The 21,220-nt window shown below is 53.7% G+C and overlaps 2 protein-coding genes across 4 annotated transcripts; one reads left to right on the top strand and one right to left on the bottom strand.

The window, feature by feature from the left end:
* Positions 1 to 1,859: 1,859 nt before the first annotated feature.
* On the bottom strand, positions 1,860 to 6,889 carry LRRC3C (leucine rich repeat containing 3C). The gene is made up of 3 exons (XM_059670906.1): positions 3,486 to 6,889; positions 3,243 to 3,291; positions 1,860 to 2,876 (listed from the first exon to the last, which is right to left on the bottom strand). The coding sequence occupies exons 1-3, from the start codon at positions 3,643 to 3,645 to the stop codon at positions 2,075 to 2,077; spliced, it is 1,011 nt and encodes a 336-aa protein (XP_059526889.1). The 5' UTR covers positions 3,646 to 6,889; the 3' UTR covers positions 1,860 to 2,074.
* Positions 6,890 to 14,277: 7,388 nt separating this feature from the next.
* ORMDL3 (ORMDL sphingolipid biosynthesis regulator 3) lies at positions 14,278 to 20,713 on the top strand. Of its 3 annotated transcripts, none has more exons than XM_059670902.1 (4): positions 14,278 to 14,435; positions 17,652 to 17,850; positions 18,546 to 18,697; positions 19,110 to 20,713. In XM_059670902.1, exons 2-4 carry the CDS (start codon positions 17,677 to 17,679, stop codon positions 19,243 to 19,245), a joined length of 462 nt encoding a protein of 153 aa, XP_059526885.1. In that variant the 5' UTR covers positions 14,278 to 14,435; positions 17,652 to 17,676; the 3' UTR covers positions 19,246 to 20,713. The 3 variants fall into 3 exon arrangements, with proteins under 3 accessions (XP_059526885.1, XP_059526886.1, XP_059526888.1); XM_059670903.1 differs by having other exon boundaries at positions 14,281 to 14,435; positions 17,657 to 17,850; XM_059670905.1 differs by lacking the exon at positions 14,278 to 14,435 and adding an exon at positions 14,904 to 14,979.
* Positions 20,714 to 21,220: the final 507 nt, after the last annotated feature.

Below are 21,220 nucleotides of genomic sequence, written 5' to 3'. Positions count from 1 at the left end.
CCAGCCTGATTCCAGTAGGGGGTGGGTGAGCCGAGTGGGGCAGACTCTGTGAGTGCCAGGGGAGGGACTGATGGAGGGTTTGATAGGGAGGGGCCAGGATTCCAAGGCCCAGGCCAGGGTGTGGCTGGGGTGGACGGTCAAGGCTGCAGCCTGAACCTTCCCACACCCTATTCCTTCCCCACCCCTGAAGTGGGGAGGCCCGTGTCTCCTGAGAAAAGAGGATGGGTGGGGTGCCCCAGGTTTTCCTGACATGAATCAAATTGAGGCTTCCTGGATGATAGCAGAGCTCAGCCTTGGGTTGGTGGGAGGAGCCTCAGGGGTGGAGAGAGGAGGAGTGTCGAGGGGGGCTGCAAAGGAGACAAGGGGTTCAGGATGGGTCAGAGGGACCAGGGGAGGGGCCATCCAGTCTGCCCCAGGCTCTGCCCCAAGCTGGGGGAACCCTGGTTCAGTGGGTCTTATCTTCAGTTTCTACTGGGGCTCCTACAAGCTTTCCCAAATCAGCTGTTTTCTCCTTGGAGGCCGCATGGGCAGGTCACTCTGCATGGGGGCAAGGGACAGGGTGTGCTGATCCCTTTGGGCCCCTGGCGAAGCCTGTTTGGTGATAGGATCTCTCACATAGGCCCCTTGCTTCAGCCACCTTGATCTTCACCCTCTTCCTCCCCACCAGGAATTCTCTCACTAACTTTGAGCACATCTGGTTTCTCCTGCCCCCTGCTCAGACTCCCGCTGAGAGAAAAGAAGATTGCAAGAGGGAAATAACTTCCTCTCCCTTTGCTTCCTATGCCCCCTCCAGCAGGCTGGAGAGTGCTAGCCGATGACTGATGTCCACACATTGCCCTCTTCCCGTCCTCCCTCCAGGCCCCTCCATTCCTCATCCTTCCCGTTTGTCATCTTTAATTCATAGGCCCTGGCATTTCTAGCAGAGAGACTCTAGTGCCAGGAGCTGAGTGTCTAGTGCCAGGTAGGAAGGGAGAAAGGAGTTGGCATCCAACCCAGCAGGAGCACCCACCACCTAAGGGATGGTAGCGGTGATGGTGAAGCTCTCAATACCTCCCCCCTCCTCAATGCTAGGCCATAATGTTCCAGGGAAATGAACAATAAGAAAAAGACCACGGGCATTAATAAAAGTGACTTTATTGAGTTGTCTTGGGGTGATGTTCTGGGTGTGGGAAACCTTCTAATCCTCCCCACCCTGCCCCCAGCTCTCCAGTGAGGGACCCATCCCCAGCTCAGATGTAGAGGAGACCACTACACCCCCAAGGGAAAGAGTTCAGGAAACCCTTCAATATATGAAGGAGAGAGCAGAAAGATGGGGAGTCCCTGGAAAAGGAAGCAGGGGGCCCTAAGCCAGGGGTTCCCCAAAAGAGGACCTAGGGAGAGGAGCCTGGGGCCGAGAGAGAGGCAGAAGTGACGGGGGAGCTTCTCAGTAGAGGTGAGAGAGAGGAGGAGCCCACGGGGTCCTTCTCAATCTGACTGCACCCCAACTTTCTGACCTCACCTCCTGCTTGGTCCCTCCATCTTGCCCTCCTTTGCAATCTCTATTTCAGCTCCAAGGTAGGTCTTGGTGCTGCCCAGGCATTCCACGTTGTTTTACATCTTCTTTGCCTCTGTCCAACCCCTTTCAGTAGGGTTCTCCCTCTTCCGTCCAAAGCCCTTAGTTTTCTGGAAGCGTCAGTTCAGACCTCCATACAGTGAAGCCTTTGAGATCAGCTCAGCCAGGCAAGGCTCCCTCCTCCGTGCGCACACAGCTGTCTGCCCCCACCTCCAAGTGGGCACACGTGCCACCTACATTCTCTGTTCTGTCGCCCCCCCTGCCCTCCCCCCCCCCCCCACGGTGCACTTGGGAGCTTTGAAGCCTTGCACAATCTGGGCTCAGAGTCGGCACCCAAAACTCCAGGCACCAATAATGGTGTTGGCTGAAAGAGCGATGAGGAGTGTATGAAAGACAGAGGAGGGAGGGGGGTGGAATTTGGGGAATGGGATGGCGCTGCAGAGGAGGCAGAGGGGGTCAGGGGACAAGAGAGAGCCCAGGGGAAAGAGTGTGGGGTGAGGGCCAGGGGAGGGGACCTGGTCATCAGACCATTGTGCTGAGGGTGGAGGAGTCCTCCGAGCGCACCGGCAGCACGGGGGCCCTCTTGAGGGGACGTCGGGTCTCGTCCCGATTCTGCCACACATAGTGGGCCAGGTAAGCCACCACCAGCGCCAGCCAGCCCCCCATGGTGACCAGCAGGGCCACATCTGTGCTCCGCCGGGCCCCGCCCCGCCCCGTCCCACACAGCTCTTCCTCCCCTGCCAGCAGCAGAAACTCCTGCCCCACGAGGTCTGGTCGGGCTCCAGGGCCACACACGATGCCTGTCCCAGTGCCCGGTGCCAGCCTCACCTGTCTGAGAACCTCCTGGAGGGCACAGTCGCAGCGCCATGGGTTGGCAGACAGGTTCACTTGGATCTGCAGCCCCACAAAGGCCTCCACGGGCACTGAAGCCAGCTGGTTGGCAGAGAGGTCGAGGTGCCGCAGCGTGCCCGCCAGGCCTTGGAAAGCAGCCCCTGAGAGGTGGGCAAGGACATTATGGGACAGATCCAGCTCCTCCAGAACAGGCAGGTGCTGGAAGGCACCAGCTGGCACCGATGCTAGCCGGTTGGCATCCAGGTAGAGCTTGCGGGTATTGTTGGGAATGCCAGTGGGCACAGCAGTCAGGCCTGCCTGGCTGCAGCGGAATGTCCGCTCACCAGCTTCCTCTGCCATGTAGCAGCCCTGGGGAGGTACCTGGGGGCTGGGCATGGTACCCCCTGTGCCCATCACCAGCAGCAGGGACAGGAGGTGACTGGCTGGTGCGAGCATGGCCGCCAATTGGCATAGTCCTGGAATGGAGTAGGATCTGGGGAAGAGAAAGTCCCGTAAAGGAAAGTGAGTCAAGGGAATTCCATTTCCCAGGGCCAGCTCTCTTCCTGGGGGCCCCCTGTGGAGTCTCTTTGAACTGAGGACCTTCCTTTGGGGGGTCTCGCAGGCCTGGCGACGTTTTGCTTTCTCTTTGGGGTGTAGGGCTCCTCATTCAGGCCCTTTGGGTAGGAAGTCCCCTGGGCCTGAGACTCTTCTAGAGTCTCTTTGGTTCTGGAGGGCTAATCTATGAAGTCTCTTGGGCCAAGGCCCTGTTGTCATTCTGGGTCTGGGGGCTTCTAAGTTTCTGCTTCTGCCCATGTGTTGATTTTCCTCAGTGGAATAAAGTCTTTTTCCACCAACTTACCTGAGTGGCTGCCAGGCGGGCCAGGTAGGCACCAGAAGGCCAGTTGGCACTAGAGCAAAGGATACAAATAGGACAGGTCAGTCATAGGACTTCAGGGCACCCAGCTAGGCGAGGTGACTAAGGGCCCACCTCAGGGCCCATCTACCCCTTTTCCTGGAGCATCCACCCCTCTGCCTGCTCCAGCTTTGTCTCCTCTACCCCACCCCTTTCTGCCCTGTCCCCTCTCTCCTCTAAGCCTCTCACCTCTGTTGTGGGGAGAGCCTTCTCCTGGGCTGCCCCCCTTCCGGAAGTAGCCTCCCTGCTGCTCCGCTCTGGAGACCCGCTTCCTTCTCCAGAAGTCCTGCTTGCTCATAGCTGCTGGAAGTTGGGGGCTGGGACCCAAGAGTATTGGGTTTCCTGGCATGTGACTCCGGGCCCCAGGTATCAGATACCTGAGCTATGGCCTGGCTAGACGATGCCAAGAGAGGGCAGATCCTGGACCCTGATGAACTCTGCCTGGGGAGACCAGGCGCCATTTCCATTCCCTGCCTCAGGCTCCCCTCCCAAGGCCTGCTGCTGTCATCTTCCATCCCTCCTCTCTCAGCCAGGAGGACACCCTTCCGTTGCCCAGAGCCTGGCCCAGCAGAAGTATCCTCGCTTGACAGACCTGCAGGCAGAACTGGGTGGGCTCAACCTCACATCCATTGCCTCCAGCTCCCTGCAACTCCATCCCTCCCCCCACTCTCTGTCTCTGCCCTGCTACTGTACCCTGTAGCAAACTTGTCTCCGCCTTTTCCTTGGAAAACTTGTCTCACCCTGAAGGACTTCGTTTTCTGCCCCTCACAGGGTGCCCAGCCCTCTTACCTGGCAAGGAGCACTGTGGTTCGATTTTAGTTTGTTCTCTGCACTGTTGGTAGATGGTCCCTCTGGCAGTTGGAAGGGGTTCTTCCAGGTGCCTAATGTCAGATACGGTTGTCTACAAGTTTTTCTGCTGATTTTATGTTCTGGATTGGAGCTGACTCCGGTTCCCTCACTTTGCTGAGACACTAGGTTCCAAAGTTGGTACTTTTAACTCTCTGTCATGCCCACGAGCGCAGGAGGGCTGGGACAATATTCCCCAGGGCCTCTTCATCCCACCCATCATTTGCAGCCCAAGCCACCACGTTATACCACCGTCTCCTGATGCTCACTGGGTAGTGGAAGAGTGGGGTGTCATAGACATTTGCACAGAAGAGGCTGCGGTCATATGCTGTGGAGAACTCCCCGAGAAGGAAAACCTTGCTGGATTTTGTAAGAGACCATGGGTGACCAGGATCGGACACAACGCAGGACCCAGTGCAAAATAAATATGTGGGGCCCCCGCCCTAGCCGGTTTGGCTCAGTGGATAGAGCGTCAGTCTGCAGACCAAAAGGTCCCAGGTTCGATTCCGGTCAAGGGCACATGCCCGGGATTCGGGCTTGATCCCCAGTACGGGGTGTGCAGGAGGCAGCCGATCCATGATTCTCTCTCATCATTGATGCTTCAGTCTCTCTCCCTCTCCATTCCTCTCTGAAATCAATAAAAATATATTTTAAAAAAATGGGGCCCCATGTTCAGAGACTGTTCCATATGTCACAATAGCAACAGCAGATGGCAAAAGCAAGCACAGGGCCCTTCTGAGCACAAGGTGTGGCGCCCTGGGCGACTGCACAGGTCACATGCCCACAAAGCTGGCCCTGTGTAGGTGCCCTTTGACCAAGCCATTCAGAAGCGTAACAGGGGACAGAATCAGATGGAAGGGTACTGGATGATGTCATCTCTGGGGATGTACTGAGCACTGACTCATTCTTGTGACATCGACAGGGCATTTCTCACACATTTGTCCAAGGAATCAGGTAAGATGCGCTTTCCTACGCTTGGGCAGGAGAAGCAAAACCTTTGTCTGTGGGTTGCTTGTCAGTTGGCCCGGGCGCTGTGCCATTGAATAAATACTTCAGTGTCCATTTCGGAATTCTGGCTGCAGGTGGGAGAGAAAGCCCGTGGGACACTACCCCTCCCACGGCTCTTCTCTCACCCTGGGCAGGGTGGTTAGCTCCGGCACCAGAGGTGAGCCTGGCTGCTGATGGAGAGAGCTGCTTCCTTTTCAGACTAAGGCAGCTGCCAGGAAAGGTTGGGACTGGGCTGCCCGGCACAGCAGCTGTAGGAGCAGCGGTCTGTGCACAGAGGCGAGGCCGTCGGGAACATGGATGTGGCTCACGGAGGGCGGCTCAGTGCCGTGCTCAGTGCGAAGGGGAGACCTGAGAGGAAGGAGGAGCCACACCTATGACAGTACACAAGGGTCGACAAGGTTGGAAGAGAAATTCTTCTCTGCCTTGCATTCAGGGAGGATTTCCTGCGAGCCCCACGTTTCCAGCGCGGTGCCTGCTGAAGGACGTGCGGACGCTGTCCCTAAGGTCCCAGGCCTGGGGCTGGTTAGCCCGGCCTGCACATTAGGGTCCCTAGGGAGGGAGCTTCAAAAATGAGTTCTGCCTGGGTGTCACGTGGACCCATTAAATGAAAGTGTCTGTGAAGGGGGCCCAGGCTCTGGTATTTTCAAAAGCTCCCTGCGTGTCTCTAATGTGCAGCCTGAGATGAGAACTGCTGGCCTCAGGAAGACACGGACACGTGGACACCTGTCTCCACAAAAGCCTTACGGTGGTGGCTGCGGAACTGACGTGCGCGCGGAAGCTTTGGAGCTCAGAGAGAATAAATCTCCGTGGCAGAATCTGCTGGCTCTCTACCTGGTGTTGTAGGGGAGGCAACACCTTACCGCTGCCCTCTTAGGGCTTTCCAGCCAGGCCTGAGCGTTCACCTGACATGAGACAGACTGACGGGTGAAAAGCATGCGCATTTACACACGTTCTCCATGACACGAGAGCCCTCCTGAGACAGTGAAAACCCGAAGAAGTGGACAAACATAAACACTTCTGTCCTAGGTCGGATACAGAGAGGCAATTGTAGGAAAGTAACTAAAATAGAGGAGGCTGGAGGAAGATTAGAGTTATTTTAACAAGGCCTGTTTGTGCAGGGTTCTCTGCGCTTTGACTCCCCATTGAAGAATGTGTCCTTTCTCCCAGCACAGGGAGAGCGTCTCTCACATGGCAGTTTCTGTCTCCTGTTTTCTGGAAGAAAATAGATAGGAATGCCCTTCTGGTGTCTGGGTTTTGTTAATTTTTTTTTTATGTGCCTTTAGCTCAAAATAATCCTTATGCCTAAGTGGCATATTTTGGGGTGGCCTATTCTGTCACCCTTTAGCACCCATTCCTTACCTCCTCCTCTGATGACATGCACTGATTTGGGGGTAGCAAGGTACTCAGTCTGTCATGAGAGAGCCTGGGTGGTCCTTTCAGTTTATTAGAAATCCCGTTGCCCACTTTCCCCAGTCACCATGGCTGCAGGGGTGGCCCAATTCTGATCAATAATATCTAAGTGGAACCTGCTCAAGAGGTTTCTGAGACTGTCTTTGATTCACTCATAAAAGAGGATGGGCTGGCCTGGCTGGTGTGGCTCAGTGGTTGAGTGTCGACCTATGAACCAGGAAGTCACAGTTCAATTCCCTGGTCAGGGTACATGCTTGGGTTGCCGGCTTGGTCCCCAGTAGAGGGTGTGTAGGAAGAAGCCAATCAATGATTCTCTCTCATTATTTTTTTTTTTTATTTTTTTTAAAATATATTTTATTGATTTTTTACAGAGAGGAAGGGAGAGAGATAGAGAGCTAGAAACATCGATGAGAGAGAAACATCGATCAGCTGCCTCCTGCACATGTCCCACTGGGGATGTGCCCGCAACCCAGGTACATGCCCCTGACCAGAATCGAACCTGGGACCCTTCAGTCTGCAGGCTGATGCTCTATCCACTGAGCCAAACCGGTTTCGGCCTCTCTCATTATTGATGTTTCTATCTCTCTCTTCCTCTCCCTTCCTCTCTGAAATAAATTTAAAAAAATATATTAAAAAAAAAAAAAAAGAGCATGGGCTGAGCCCTCCCCGTCTCCCTACAGCTTTCTCCCTGCTTTGGACACACAAGGTCAACTATGGCCATCTGTGACCTTGGGGCAATAAAACAGAAAGGAAAGGCCAGGAGCATCATGGAGATACTGGCCTGGATATCACTGAACCACTCTACCACTGGACTCATTAAAAGTAAGCCCCTGCTTCAGGGCTTCTAAACTTGGCTGCACATTAGGATATGTGAGGTTTTGAAAAACACTGATGTCTGGGTCCACCACAGAGATTCTGATTAAATTAATTTTGCGTGCTTCTGGGGATGGACTTTTAAAACCTCGCTAGATGACTAATGGCACTCGGGTCAGACTCATTCCTTTGCTTGGTGTTTTCTGCTGCTTTCAGATGACATCATTCTTATCTGATACGACTAACTTTTCCAGGCTAACAGGGAAGGCTTCACCAGGAGTGACATTTGAGTTGGGTGGTTAAGGTCGAGTTCATCAGCTGGAACATGTGCAAGAGCAAGGGAGCATGAGAAGGCCTGTCTTCTCCTAGATTGTAGAGGGAGCAGCGGGCATGGTAAAGGCTACGGTTAAACTGGAAATGGACCAGGTCCTTGTGGCCTTGTAGACCATGTAAGATTGGAGCTTGGTTTAGGAGCTGATGAGTGGGTTTAAAATTAGGTTTGAGCCCTAGCTGGTTTGGCTCGGTGGATGGAGTGTCAGCCTGCGGACTGAAGGGTCCCAGGTTCAATTCCGGTCAAGGGCATGTGCCTGGGTTGCGGGCACATCCCTGGCGGGGAGTGTGCAGGAGGCAGCTGATCAATGTTTCTCTCTCATTGATGTTTCTAGCTCTCTGTCCCACTCCCTTCCTCTCTGTAACAAATCAATAAAATATATATATATATAAAAATTAGGTTTGATATTTGGGTCACTTTGCTGGCTGTGTGGAGAATATATATATATATATATATATATATATATATATATATATATAAAATAATTTAAAAATATTTTTATTGATTTCAGAGAGGAAGGAAGAGAGATAGAAACATCAATGATGAGAATCATTGATTGGCTGAGTTATCAATACATTCCCCACACAGCCTGACTGGTATGGCTCAGTGGTTGAGTGTTGACCTATGAACCAGGAGGTCACGGTTTAATTCCTGGTCAGGGCACATACCTGGGTTGTGGGCTCGATTCCCAGTGGGGGTTGTGCAGGAGGCAGCCAGTCAATGATTCTCTCTCATTGATGTTTCTCTCTCTCTCTCTCTCTCTCATCAATAAAAATATATTTAACAAAAAAATCCCAACACCAAAGTGCCCTATACCTGAACTGAGAATGTACTGATGGAAGAAAGACCAGTTATTACAACAGTCCAGGAGGGAGATGCAAGTGCCTGTGTGGAAGCCATGCTGTGGGACTGAAGGAGCCATGAACGGGTGTTCCATTCTTTGCCATGACCGGTGGGGTGCATAGGAAAACTCATGGGCCAGGCTCAAGGCCTCCCGACATTTGTGCCACTGGGTACATCCTTTCCCAAATTCCCTTGGGCCTTTGGTTCTCTGGACCTCACAGCCTCTGAGATCCCTTATGGCCTGATGTCCAATGTGCCTATGATGGTGGGGCAGGGGAGAGGCTGAGACATGGCAGGCCTGGCTCCCAAGTTCAGGGCCCAAGAAAGTGGGCCCCTCAGGTCCCCACCCTGGGTGGGATGAATCACAGCTTCTCCCTTCAAGGGCAGTAATTCCATGTCCCAAAGGTGTGACCTTGGAGGAAAGGAGTTCAACAGGCCTCCAGGCCCCTGCCTGCCTGATGTAGCCCCAGATCCAGACTGGAGAGAGGGGGATCGTTGAAAGGGAAGGAGGAGAGCTAGCTACTTTACCTAATAGTTAGCCAGGTACACAACTAATGCCAGTGTTCGGGGCAGTTTCCGTACGAGGGGCAGCAAGGGGCTCTGCTATTCTTGTCCCTTGTGTGGAAAATGGCAAAGCATTTACACACCTCATGCTTCCATCCTTGGATGTACTCTTTCGATTGTTCAATGTACTCCTGGCCCTCTGAGGCACTGGGGATGCAGAGGGGAGTAAAATGCTCCCTACACAATGGGGGAAGACAGACGTGTGCACAAATACGGCACCTGATAGCCTCGGGGAGGGTTCTAGCTGATGTGTCAACAGGAGTCCGAGGCGCCCAAAGTAGGAAGCAGTGGACTCTGCCTGGACAGCTGGGGAAGGCTTCACAGAGAAGGTGACAGGTGAGCTGGGCCTCGAGGGATGAATAGGCGAGACCAGAGCAAGATGGAGCAAGGTGTGTCCTGATAGTGGAGCTATAGTCTTGGATGTGTGTGTGAGTTACCTCCTCCAGCTAACATTTACTGAGAATCCGCCATGCGCAGGAAATGCAGCTGTGAGTAAGACATGGAGCAAGCACCCTCTCAAGGGAAGTGGATGCCGAAGAGATTACTTAAATATAGCACCCGCCGGGCAGGAGAGAAGTCTTTACAAGGCACCTGTGGAAACAAGGAATGACCTTTTGGAAGAAATGCCACTCCCCAGCTGTGTGACCTTGGGCAAAATATTTCAACTCTCTGTACTGCAGTTTTCTCGTTTGTAAAGTGGGGATTAGTAAAAATACCTACGTTCCAAGGCTGTTTTAAAGGTTGCACTTTAAAGCCTTTTGGGCAGTACCTGGAACACAGCAAGTGCTAGTGACATGAGCTGCGATGGCTACGGAAAGGAGTTGCCGTCCGGCAGGGGAAGAAGGGCCGGGTAGTAATGCAATTGGAAGGGCACCAGGGGAATCTTTTCTGAAAGCTACTGTTTTCATAGGTATTGCCCTTTTGCTCTGTACTATTAAGTTTTCTAAACTGTTTTTGCCCCTAAAGGAGAAAATATGAATTACCCACATCAAAGAAAATGCAGACTGAAGGGGTCATTAGGAACATCCCTGCTCTTGGTTCCAGAAGGAGGTTCTGGTTCCCAGGCCTTGGCACTGGCCCTGGAGGCCCTGTCTGGCTCAGCCCCTTTCCTCTGCAGCCCAAAATAGCCAACCACAGGGCTGGGCGAAGGGAGGAGATGGAGTGCCCACTGGCAATGGTACCATCCCTGCACCTCCCCCATTTCCCACCAGCTCAGTAGCTCTCACTCAGTGCTTATCTGCTTAGCATCATGTCCCCCCTTTTCCCCTCTGCCACCACGTGACTGGGGTGCCCCCACCCAAACAAAAACACAACTGCCAACAAAATAAAGTTTTTTTTCTTCCCTGCATTTGCAAGGAAGGCAGGGGGCAGAGGGGCAGCCGAAATGAATTGAAGGGGAGTAGCGGGTAGTAAGAGTGGAGGGGTACCATTCTTTCCCCCAGAGGTGTGTGTGGGGGGAAAAGAGCTCTGTTTCTTACACCCCACCTCCTCACTTCCCACCACTGCCATCACCCTGGAATGTGTTCCCAGTTTATCTCCCGCCCATGTTTGCTATCTCTGCCCACATGGGTGTATCTATGGCAAGCAGAGGCCATGCCACCCCGCCGGATGGAAACACCCCAAGGCTGGCAAATGCAGCTGCCTCGGCGGTCTGAGGCACTTGCAGAGGACAAGGGGAGCCCGTGGAGGCAGCTCGCTCTGTTTTCAAAACACAAATACATTTCATAAAAAATTTAAAGCTGACAATCTCACATTACACAAAGTTTGAAACTAGAGAATGAAAAAGATCACCCCAAATCTCTCCATCCTATCAGAAGATCTGTGTTTATTTTGTTGAATTTCCACAGGCCAGTAAAGTAGATGCTCAAACATCATTTAAATGTGGAATGGGTTAATACGAGGCAACACATACAGAGCACTTACTCTGCGCCAGGAATTGTTCTGGGTGCTTACATTTGTTGACCCATTTCATCTTCACAACAACATGAGGTTGACAATATCATGATTGTCACCATCTCCATTTGGAAATGAGGTAACTGAAGCACAGAGAGGCTCGGTGACCTGCGTAAGGGCACACAGCTGGTAACTACAGGAGCTGGAAGTTGAACTCAGGCAGTCTGGTGCCAGGATCTCACCAAACACTTTATTTTTTAAAATCACAGTTGTTAATGCATGTGCAGGCTTCCTAAGACTTCTTATGGTCAATTTCAAACATAAAAAAGTAGGTAAAATGATATAAGCAATCTCATATCCCCATCATCCAGTTTTTATCAGAATCACCTCATGGCCCATCTTGTTTCTTTCATTCCTCCACATCCCTAGCCCAGAGTATTTTGAAGCAATTTCAGTCATCATATCATTTCATCTACATAGATTTTATATATATCTCCAGAGGATAAGGGGAATTTTTTATTTAAAAAATTACCACAATACCATATCATGCCCATGGACACAGACAATAGGATGGTGAAGGCCTGAGGTGGGGGCCGGGTAGAGGGGGACATAAGGGGGCAAAATGGGAGACATCTATAATACTGTCAACAATAAATTAAAAAATTTTTAATTCCGTAATATCAATTGGAATAGTCAGTGTTCAAAGTTCCCTGATAATTTAATATTTTTTTAAAATAATGTTAGTTTGCTTAAATCAGGATCCAAATATATTGCTTAATTTATTTTTATCTAAGTCTCTCCCTCTCCTTTTTTTCCTTCCAACTTCTTTGTTAAGGGAATTGGGTGTTTTCCCAAGTCTTTCTTTTTCTAGATTTTGCTGACTACAGCCCTGGGGAATGCTCATGCTATTTTCCCCCGATCTTTTCATAGAACCTAGCATTTTCCCACACTGCCACATCGTTTCCACAACCACTTACTATATGGCTTCATACTATTCCATCCAATCGATATACTATAGTATTTTTCTTGGGCATTTAGGTTGCTTTTGGTTTTCCACTATTATACATAATGCTGGAGGGGTAAGTTCAGTTGGTTAGAGCATTGTCTGGATATGCCCAGGTTGCGGGTTCGATTCCTAGTCAGAGCACATATAAGAATCAACCAATGAATGTATAAATAAGTGGAACAACAAATTTCTCTCTCTCTCTCTCCCTTCCTCTTTTTCTCTAAAAATCAATCAATAAAATAAATAATGCTGGAATGAACCTCCTCACATATAGTAAGTACATGGGATGCTACCAGCCGTGCAATCACGATTCTGAGGCCTGAACGATTTTTCAGCCTCTTGGCCCACATTACCAATTGTCTGTCCAAGGGGTTGTGCATTCCAGAGCACCACATGAGAGTGCTGTCACTCATCCTGAACAGTACTCAGGCCTATTCATCGCTCAGGGATGTTTGGGGAAGACATGGTAATTATGAGGGCAGAGAACTACAGAAGGAGAAGGATGATGACAGGGACTCAGGCTACATTAAGCAGAAAGTGATGCACAATTTACCACAAACCTAGAGTGAGTCAGAGCTCTATTTATTTCCATTGTGAAAAAAAACGTTGATAATAGGAGTTATTAATAGGGCATGGCACGTCCAGTTATCTTTCCGTTAGACTATGCATTAGTCAGAACCTTATTTGAGATGTGGGTCCAGTCTAGGTCAGTGAATTTCACTGAGAAAGACCCAGACAGCTCCATCAACCTGATGGAGGTTGGAAGAACCCCAGAGAGAAGTCAAAGTACTCAAGTAGGCTCCACTTTGGGGGAAAAAATTATATATGTATATATCTCCTCAATGGTTTGGAGGTTTCTGTGGGAAAAGCAACACTCAGTTGTTTGCGTATGTCTTCAGAAGGCTGACTATAAAGAAAGGGGCCTCCATGAACCAGGAGAAACTTCTGTAGGACACAAGGAAGAACTTTTTCAGTCTCGGGGGTGATTATTTAGCCTTGGGAGGAGTGCTCTTGGGCCACTGGCCCTGGAAATACGTGAGAAGCTGCCTGTTGTCCTGCTCCGAGTGACTCAGCTAGCCACCTGCTCAGTGCCCACTAGGTGCTCCCGGGGCCCCACTCCAGGTGTGTGACATCTGTTTCCTGGCAGCCCTCTGGAGAGGGGTGGGTGAGGTCTGAAAGGACTACTCCCCAGACGGCCTGGGCCAGCCTTCTCCTTCTGTCCCCTCACATTCACCTCAGTGTGTGTTCACAGCCAGCCAGGCTGGCATGTCATGACGTCATCTGATCCTGCTATTCCAGCCTGCCATGCGCAGTGGACTTAGAAAGAAGCTGGGCAGGGCTAGTGGAAATGACTCAAACGAGGCCCTCTGGGTAACTCAGGAGACCTCAAGAGCCATTTAGTTCACCCTCCTACAGAAATAGCTTTCTACAATGCAACAGATGCTTCACACACGTTCTTTTGAATTTGCACAACCTCGGAGGGAGGGTTTCACAAGTGTGGAGTTAGAGACAAGTTATCTGCCAGAAAGGGGCGCCTGCTAAGTCTACACGGCAGTAAAAGCTGTGCCCTTGCAAGCAGATGTGAACACCGCGGGCCAGAGAGGTGGAGCCTCCCACCCAAAGCCACACGTGCCAACCTGGGACTGGAATTAAGGGCCCTAACGATTCTTCAAGGCATCTTCCCGAGACAGGCATCCTCTTCTGACGTGTAATGTGGGAGGGCAAGGATGTGGCCTGGCCTGAGCCACCTGTAACTGAGTAGCCAGGCTCCGGACAAATGCTGCCCACAGGCCGCGTTCTCTGCTCTCCAAACTCTCATTCTAAGCCCGCTTCCAGGAAGGCCGAGCGGGACAAAGGGCTGGGCTAGTCCGATTCTGGAGGAGCCACTCTGGGGCCAGGGTGGAGGCGGCGAGGTGTTATTGAAAAAACTCTGACCTGAGATCAAATTCTGGGCTCTGGTCCGGGTGGGGACCCAGCAGGGACCTATGGCAAGTCACTTAAAACTCCCGAGTTTCCTCATCTGCAAAATGGGGGATGTGTAAACTGCACTTGAAGCGGGCGCGGACGCAAAAGCAGTTATTATGCCCCAAAGCAATACCATCTGATCTTTGTATCACGTCCTAGGGCAACGTCCGAGGGGCCCAGCGAGGCCTCGCCTGGAGAAGGTGGGCGCCGGGAGAGGGACTACAAGTCCCAGGTGGCGTCGGGAGGGCCGGTACTAGGGCAGGGGAAGAAACTACAACTCCCAGGAGGCATCGGGCAGGTCGGCGCTGGGCGGTGACGCCGCGAGGGCCGGCGCGGGGCGCTGATTCGGCCGAAGGGCCAGCGGGGTGGCTACCGCCGCGGGTTGTTACTAAAGCAGCGGCCCCCGCCCCCGGGCACCTCTCGCGGGCCCTCGAGGGCCCTGGACCCCCGGCTCCGCACGGTGAGTCCGAACGGGCGGCCTGCGGGTGGCCGAACCGGGAGGCTCCTGGCGCTAGAGGTGGGGCGGGAAAGGAGGTGGGAGCTGCAGGGGAGGCGCCCCGAGCTGGAGGGGACCGGGGCCCGGTGAGCGGAGGTGGGGGCGTGCATCAGCCCTAGGGATACCCAAAGGCGAAAGTGGGGGCGGGGGCCGGGGCCGGGGGTGGAGCGTGGGGAGGAGCGCTCGAGCTCCGGCTCGGGGCGAGGGGCCCGGAGCGGCTGGGCTTCGGGGATGAAGGTTTGGCCGCTTCCAGGGCTGGGTGGACGCGCGGAGGTGGGGGTGAGGCTCCGGACCCGGCCAGGCTCCGAGTGCGAGGTCCCAGGCCGGGGAGCGGAGCGGGAGGTCCCCCGTTCGGTTTGAGGCCCCACTCAGAAAGCCCCAACAATAGTGAGGACCCCGCGTCTGTGCTTCACCTTGTCCCCGGGATAGCAGGGGTTCGCCCTAGGATTCGCCTTCTTTCCGCTTCCACCGCCCTCCGCAGTCCGGGAAGCAGGGCCCGAGCTAAGAGGTAAGCCAGCCCCTGTGGGGAGGGGTGGCCGAATGAACGTGGCCTTGTGGCGGGCTGCCAGGGACTCCCCGTCGGGGTCCATTTGCAGGCGTAGACGTTTTGTGCTCCTCCCCCAGAAGGGAAAAGGTTCGTTGCTGAAAGGGCTGCCCCACTTGAGGGAGAGAATGGGAATGGCTCACCTGGCAGCTGCCCTGGGGCACGCTGTGGTCTTGGCTTAGGTGTTTGACAGACAGGCCGGGCAGGCATATTTGTGTGTGGAGTCAGGGGGAGGGGAGGGAAGTAGTCGGAAAGAGCTACCAGCAAGAAAGTAGTTAACAGAACGGAGTTGCTGGAGGCTCTGGTTTGAGGCAGGTTATGAAACCACTTCAGGGGCAGGCACAGGCGGCCACCTGCCAGCTCTGGCTTGGGAACTTTTCAGCCTCCGCTGCTGTAGACTGGCTTTACCTCTGCCAGCTTCTTCTCCCCGCCTCTCTCCTCCTGGGCTGGGGGCAACTGGTTATTTTACAAACGGAAGTGAAATGTACCCTTAGTCACACACAAGGCTCAAGAGTGCTTCCTGGCTGCCAATCGCTTTCTTAGTTTATTGATCTGGGCTGTCTTTTTTGGAGGTTTTGGATCTCCTGGGATTCCTGCTCTCAGGGCACACAGTGTTCAGGTTCAGGGAGAAGCTTTCCAGAGTGTCGTTAGGCCCTGAGTGCAGGCCCCTCCTAAACTCATCAGGCTTCATGGGATGCCCGGTTTCAGCCAGAAAAGGCGTGTAGAATGATCTGGGATTCAGTAAGACACTTGGCACTCCTGGACAAAATACCGGAGAGGGTCAGGGGTCTCTACTTCTACACCTTGGAGGTCTAGGTGAGGGCGTAGTGGTAGACTTGGGAGCTGTTTCTCTCTCCTTAGTCAGTGGTAAGCCCTTCAGAGCCCTCACTTCCTAGCCAGCCCCAATCTCTCTCTACCTACCCCCCAAGGTGGAGGCTTTGGCATAGTTGGTTCCCGGGAGCTGTGTTAGGGTAACTGAAGCCCCAAGCCCCTGGGAAGGTAAACAACTGAGCCAGTCCAGGTTTTCTAGTTCCCTGGGCTTCTGTTGGGCCCAATTAGCCAGCCTAATGCTGAGGTGATGGGCCCCAGGAGCATCCATCTTCTAGGATGCACCCTGGGTCATCTCACGTATGTTTGCATATTGGAGAAGTGTGTTGTGTGTCCCATTTCCCCTGAGGTCTCTAAACTGTGAGCTGTCTGAGAAGAGGAAACTTGTTCCCGTTATCCTGGAACTGAGGAACCGATCCTTGAGAATTCTGGCGACTATACAGGCTTGGCCGTGATCCAGTCAGAGATGGATTGCAAATGAGTCTGAGGGGGTTCCTTGCAGCAGGGTTAGGACGTGGCCTTCTGGGCACTTCTAGGATGCCCCCACCTGGGACCCCTTTCTGTGCCCCCAGGAAAGATGGGGCTGTAACCATGGTGATGACCTTAGGGTCTTTATCAGGCAGGACCTTCCCTCAGCTCAGGAGGTGAGCCAGTACAAAGGCACTGTCTGTTCCCACCTCCTGCTGGTCACAGGGCCCTCAGGGATCTGGGGACAGCGGAGCTCTGGACAAGGGACTGCTCATTCCCTTCCTTACCTGCATCTAGGAATGCAACCGAGTTGCATTGTTACCTGGACACCAAGGGCAGTCCTCCTGGTTCCTCGTGCTGCATGCTTCTGCCATCAGAGCTGGGCAAGGAGAGGCCCGGTGCTGCTAACACCTGAATAGGTGCTGGGAACGGAAGCTGAAGTGAGGATGGGTGGGGAGAGAGGAGAGGGGGCAGGAGAGAGGCCGCGGGTATGATTTTGTGACATTGGGAGGGGTATGTTGATGTGGGTTCCAGCTACTGTGGGGCTGGAGATGTTGGCTGTGTTCTCTGTCCTCGCCTCTCTGGTGGGGAAAAGGGCCCTGGTGGTTTGGCAGCAGAGGGGGTGGCATCACGAGGGTTAGCCTGAGTTGCTGCCAAATGGAGAAAACATCTGATTGGGTTGTTTTGTGTCACCAAGAAGGAGGCTTCCAGGTCTGGGTAAAGGTTGTCCCTAGTCTGTCGTTTTCTCCTTTTTTCTCTCCCACCCTCTTTTTATCCTGTCAGTCCTCCTGGGTCTGGATTGTAGACCCAGTGCTGGAGAATTAGGGGAGATGGGTAGAAGCAATGACCCCCCTCCCCCAAATATTTCATCCAGTGATCTCCTTGCAGGCCCTACCTCTTTTTATTCCATCTGATGAGGAAGATGGGAAAGGGGTAGATGTCCCATATCAGCCCTCAGTGAGAGCCCAGCAGGGTTTATGCTGAATGATTCTTAGGGTACAGGCATTGTGGGAAGAGGGCCCTGGTGAGAATGCTCTGGAGGATGAGACTGGGGGAGGGGCAGTGGTTTCTTTGCTCCGGGACTGGATGCTCCCTGACCTGTCCACCCAGGCAGTCTGCCTGGAAGGGGACTGACTGTCCTGATGGATTATGGATGGGCTTATCCCGTCCCAGCATCTGGGAAATGTATAGAGTTAAGTCCACGTGGACTTTCTCTGGCCTCCTTGTTTATGAGTCAAAACAGTAGAACTGCCTGGAATTCTTGGGGAGAGCAGATTTGGAGGGTGTGAGGGGGCAGAGAAAGTGGTGTGACCTGTCTCACCTGTGCTGCTTGTTTGCAGAGCAGCGGCAGGAGGGGGCAGCAGGATGAACGTGGGCACGGCACACAGCGAGGTGAACCCTAACACACGGGTGATGAACAGCCGCGGCATCTGGCTCTCCTACGTGCTGGCCATCGGCCTTCTCCACGTCGTGCTGCTCAGCATCCCCTTCGTGAGCGTCCCTGTCGTCTGGACCCTCACCAACCTCATCCACAACATGGTGAGGGCCTGCCTGCTGCCCACCCTGACCGTGTGAGCTGCTCTTTGGCGGGACTGAGGAGTACAAGGGGCCCCCAGACCTGGGCCAGAAGTCAGGTTGACATCTGATAACATCTGTCACCACAGTCCAGACCAAGCTCTCATCTCTGACCCACTCCCCCGTCTGGGTTCCAGCCCTGTGCACTCCAACAGGAGGACTAAAATCTGCAGATTTGTCCCATCTCCAGGATGGGATAGCTTGTGGACCTGGAAGATGGGCCATCGAGAGCTGAACTACGGGTCCCAAAGAGTCCCCGAGACCCAGGTGCCCAGCCTGGAGCAGAAATGCCCCTTTCCCAAATTAGGATCTCACACCATCTTGCCTCTTGCCTCTCTCTGCTCCCTCGCCACCTGCCTGCTACCTTTTACTCTTTTTGTGGCGAGGCAGGGGCCTAGTTCCTTCCCATCAGCTTGTCCCCTCCCAGCTGGCGCAGGGAGCTACCCCCTTCCATGTGTTTCCTCATGTCAGGCCTGCCCTCTCACCCTTATTCTCCTGACAGACTCCCAGCTGCTTCATCCTGACTTCCAGCCCACATGCCCCTGCCCACCAGAGGGAGGCTCGGGTCACCCAGAGCCCACTTCTGTGACTAGGGTGGAGGAGCTGAGTTGGAGGGCCTTTTGCCTTTTGTGTCCTCTAATGAAAGCCCCTCCCTCCAGGGCATGTACATCTTTCTACACACGGTGAAGGGGACGCCCTTCGAGACCCCGGACCAGGGCAAGGCAAGATTGCTAACCCACTGGGAGCAGATGGACTACGGGGTTCAGTTCACAGCGTCTCGGAAGTTCTTGACCATCACACCCATTGTGCTGTGAGTGCCCTGGGTAGAGGAGGATGCTAGTAGGCAGGCCAAGGCCCCGGGGGACCCTGGGGCCCCACCAGGTCTAAACCCCTCCCCGGTTTGACTCAGCATAGGAATGAGGAAGGTAAGTCAGAGCGTCCCTGGCCATATGCTGGGCTCAGGCCTTGTGCCTCCCTGACCCTTTTTTCAATTGAGGTTTCCTTCCTGCCAGTGAGGTAGGCCCGCAGGCCTGGGGTAAAGCGAGGGGACTGATTTGGGAGGGGTGTCTTTATTTGGGGAGATCTTGCCATCTTACTTCTGTCCTGGGGGCCTTTCCCATAACATCTGAGCTGTCAGGAATTTGCCTCTCCCCACCCAGGGAGTGAGGGAGGAAGGGGTCCTCCAAGCAAAGTCTTATACTCTCCTTAACCTTTTCCACCAGGTACTTTCTCACCAGCTTCTATACCAAGTACGACCAGATCCATTTCATCCTGAACACTGTGTCTTTGATGAGCGTGCTCATCCCCAAGCTGCCCCAGCTCCATGGAGTCCGGATTTTTGGAATCAATAAGTACTGAGGACACAGCCTCTTTCCCTGTCCAGATGGCAGGAGCGGAGTAGAGCCTGTGCTGTGTTGCTGAAGACAGAGGAGCCTCTGGATACGGCCAGAGATGGGGGTTGAGCCTCTGGGCCCTAATTTCCCCCCCTCACTTCCCCCAGTAGCCGACTTGAAGTAGCTTGTAGCGGGGTTGGGGTGGGACCCCCCCCCCCTCATCCCCCGGACTCTGACCCTTCTGATTTTTAAAAAATATTTTTCTTTTGCCTTTTGGATAGAGACTCTGAGGGGGTGGTCATGGCATGAGCTGGGCTCCAGGCTGCGCACAGACCTGTGAGCTTGGGACAAGAGACCAGGGAAACCCCCTGCTCACTTGCTCATTCTCAGACCGCTGAAGCACTTTAACCCCCATGAGGGTACGGTACAGCTTCTAGATTGTTTCACTTTAGTTCTCAAGTTTTTAGGATGACTCGCAGTGTGTGCTTGTATTTATGAAAGCCAGTGGGTGATGGTACCTAATCCCTCTGGTCGAGTGCGTCTAATCAAAGCCTCATGCTTTTGTCAGCTCCCCTGCAACCCACCCTGGGTAGTGGGTGGGAGTGGGGAGGGTGAGGAGAGAGATGGCGGGGCTGGGCAGGGACAGCCTGGTCCCAGAGGTGAGGGGGCCAGGGCTGCTGCCATCCTGCCCTGGTGGAGGCGGGGCGGGGTAGGAGAAGGGGTGGGCATGGTGAGTTGAGATTCAGAAAAAGGGGGTCACTTAGCATCAGAGATTGGTGGGAGGGAGGAAGAAGGGAGGGGACAGAAGCTAGACAACGTCATTTGGGAAGTGGTCAGGGGGGTAATAGGAAGGGATACTGCTGTGGGTTTGAAGCTCCTGGGTTAGTGTGATGGGGTGGACATGGGTGTAAGAGGCTTATAAGTCGTTATAAGCACAGGTCTGGTTTGACACTGCCTTCTGCAGTATTGTGAGGGGTGCGGGGAAATGGACAGACATGATGAATGGTGCGGTCCTTCACCTCACAGCCTCTCTGTGTAGACGTGCGCTGGGGCAGGGCCTCTCGTGTGACATGCACATGTGGGGCTATTGAGGCCACCCCGGAGGGGTCAGTGGGCTGCAGAGTCCTGCCTGGGCCCTGCTGGTGCAGGGCAGGGAAGGAGCGAGGAGTGGCAGGCGCTGTCTCCTCACCCTGAGGGGAAGAGAGGTGGGCAGGAGCCTGAGTGTGGCTGGGAGGAGCCGCCTTCTCCCTCCCCAATCTCACTAGGGTCTGTGTTACTTTTGAAAAGGTGTGGGCGCCCATTCCCCCTCCCAGGGCCCTGAGGGATGAGGGGAGGTCATTGGCTCTGTTTTCTGCCTCTTGGTCCCCCACCCCCCACCCCATGTATCATAGGGACTTTCACCTCAAAATCTTTCTAAGCAAAGTGTGAATAGGATTTTTACTCCCTTTGTACAGTATTCTGAGAAACACAAATAAAGGACAATGTGTTCCTGAGTCTGGCCTCTGCTTCCTAGAGGGCCCTGGGGGCAGGGGCAGGGGAGTGGGAGCCTCGGTTGGGCCGTCTGCCTGGATGGTGGAAGGGCCCTGGGACCGCTGCTCTGCCTGTGGTCGGTCCCCAGCAGAGCAAGGAGTTGTGAGGGAACAAAGCAGCCGCAGGCGGAGCGCAGAACTCTCTTCTGTGACTTTGCCTGGCTGTTCGAACCTCGGGACAGAACTTCCTTCCACCTCCGGACTCCACAGGCTGGGCTGGCAGAGAGATGCTTACGCCATGGCCAGGGAGGAGGTCAGTCCAGCGGTGGCTTCAGGAATGAAGTCAGAGTCCGAGGGTGCCCCATCTTTTTCTCTGAATGCCTCCCCTGTTCTAACTCTCCCCCGAGTCCTCCCTCTCTGGGAGGGCTGCACCTCCTCCTGGCCTTTGTGTCTTAGAGGATCTTCATGCTTCTTTCCCCCCACGGGTAAGCATGAGTGGGAGGGGCAGAGGTAACCCCCAGGACTTCTAGT

This window comes from Myotis daubentonii, chromosome 16 (assembly GCF_963259705.1).
Source record: "Myotis daubentonii chromosome 16, mMyoDau2.1, whole genome shotgun sequence".
Taxonomy (NCBI): Eukaryota; Metazoa; Chordata; class Mammalia; order Chiroptera; family Vespertilionidae; genus Myotis; species Myotis daubentonii.
The sequence above is the reverse complement of the archived record's forward strand: the minus strand, read 5'-3'. Positions and strand labels throughout refer to the sequence as shown.

What these genes read in the sequence shown, in the direction of transcription:
- LRRC3C (XM_059670906.1), bottom strand. Translation starts at nt 3,645, where the DNA reads ATGCCAGGAAACCCAATACTCTTGGGTCCCAGCCCCCAACTTCCAGCA. An exon ending in AGGCTCTCCCCACAACAGAG is followed by an intron (nt 3,292 to 3,485) that starts GTGAGAGGCTTA and finishes CCTTTGCTCTAG; the next exon opens with TGCCAACTGGCCTTCTGGTG. An exon ending in CCCGCCTGGCAGCCACTCAG is followed by an intron (nt 2,877 to 3,242) that starts GTAAGTTGGTGG and finishes TCTCTTCCCCAG; the next exon opens with ATCCTACTCCATTCCAGGAC.
- ORMDL3 (XM_059670902.1), top strand. Translation starts at nt 17,677, where the DNA reads ATGAACGTGGGCACGGCACACAGCGAGGTGAACCCTAACACACGGGTG. An exon ending in CCAACCTCATCCACAACATG is followed by an intron (nt 17,851 to 18,545) that starts GTGAGGGCCTGC and finishes CCCTCCCTCCAG; the next exon opens with GGCATGTACATCTTTCTACA. An exon ending in ACCATCACACCCATTGTGCT is followed by an intron (nt 18,698 to 19,109) that starts GTGAGTGCCCTG and finishes CTTTTCCACCAG; the next exon opens with GTACTTTCTCACCAGCTTCT.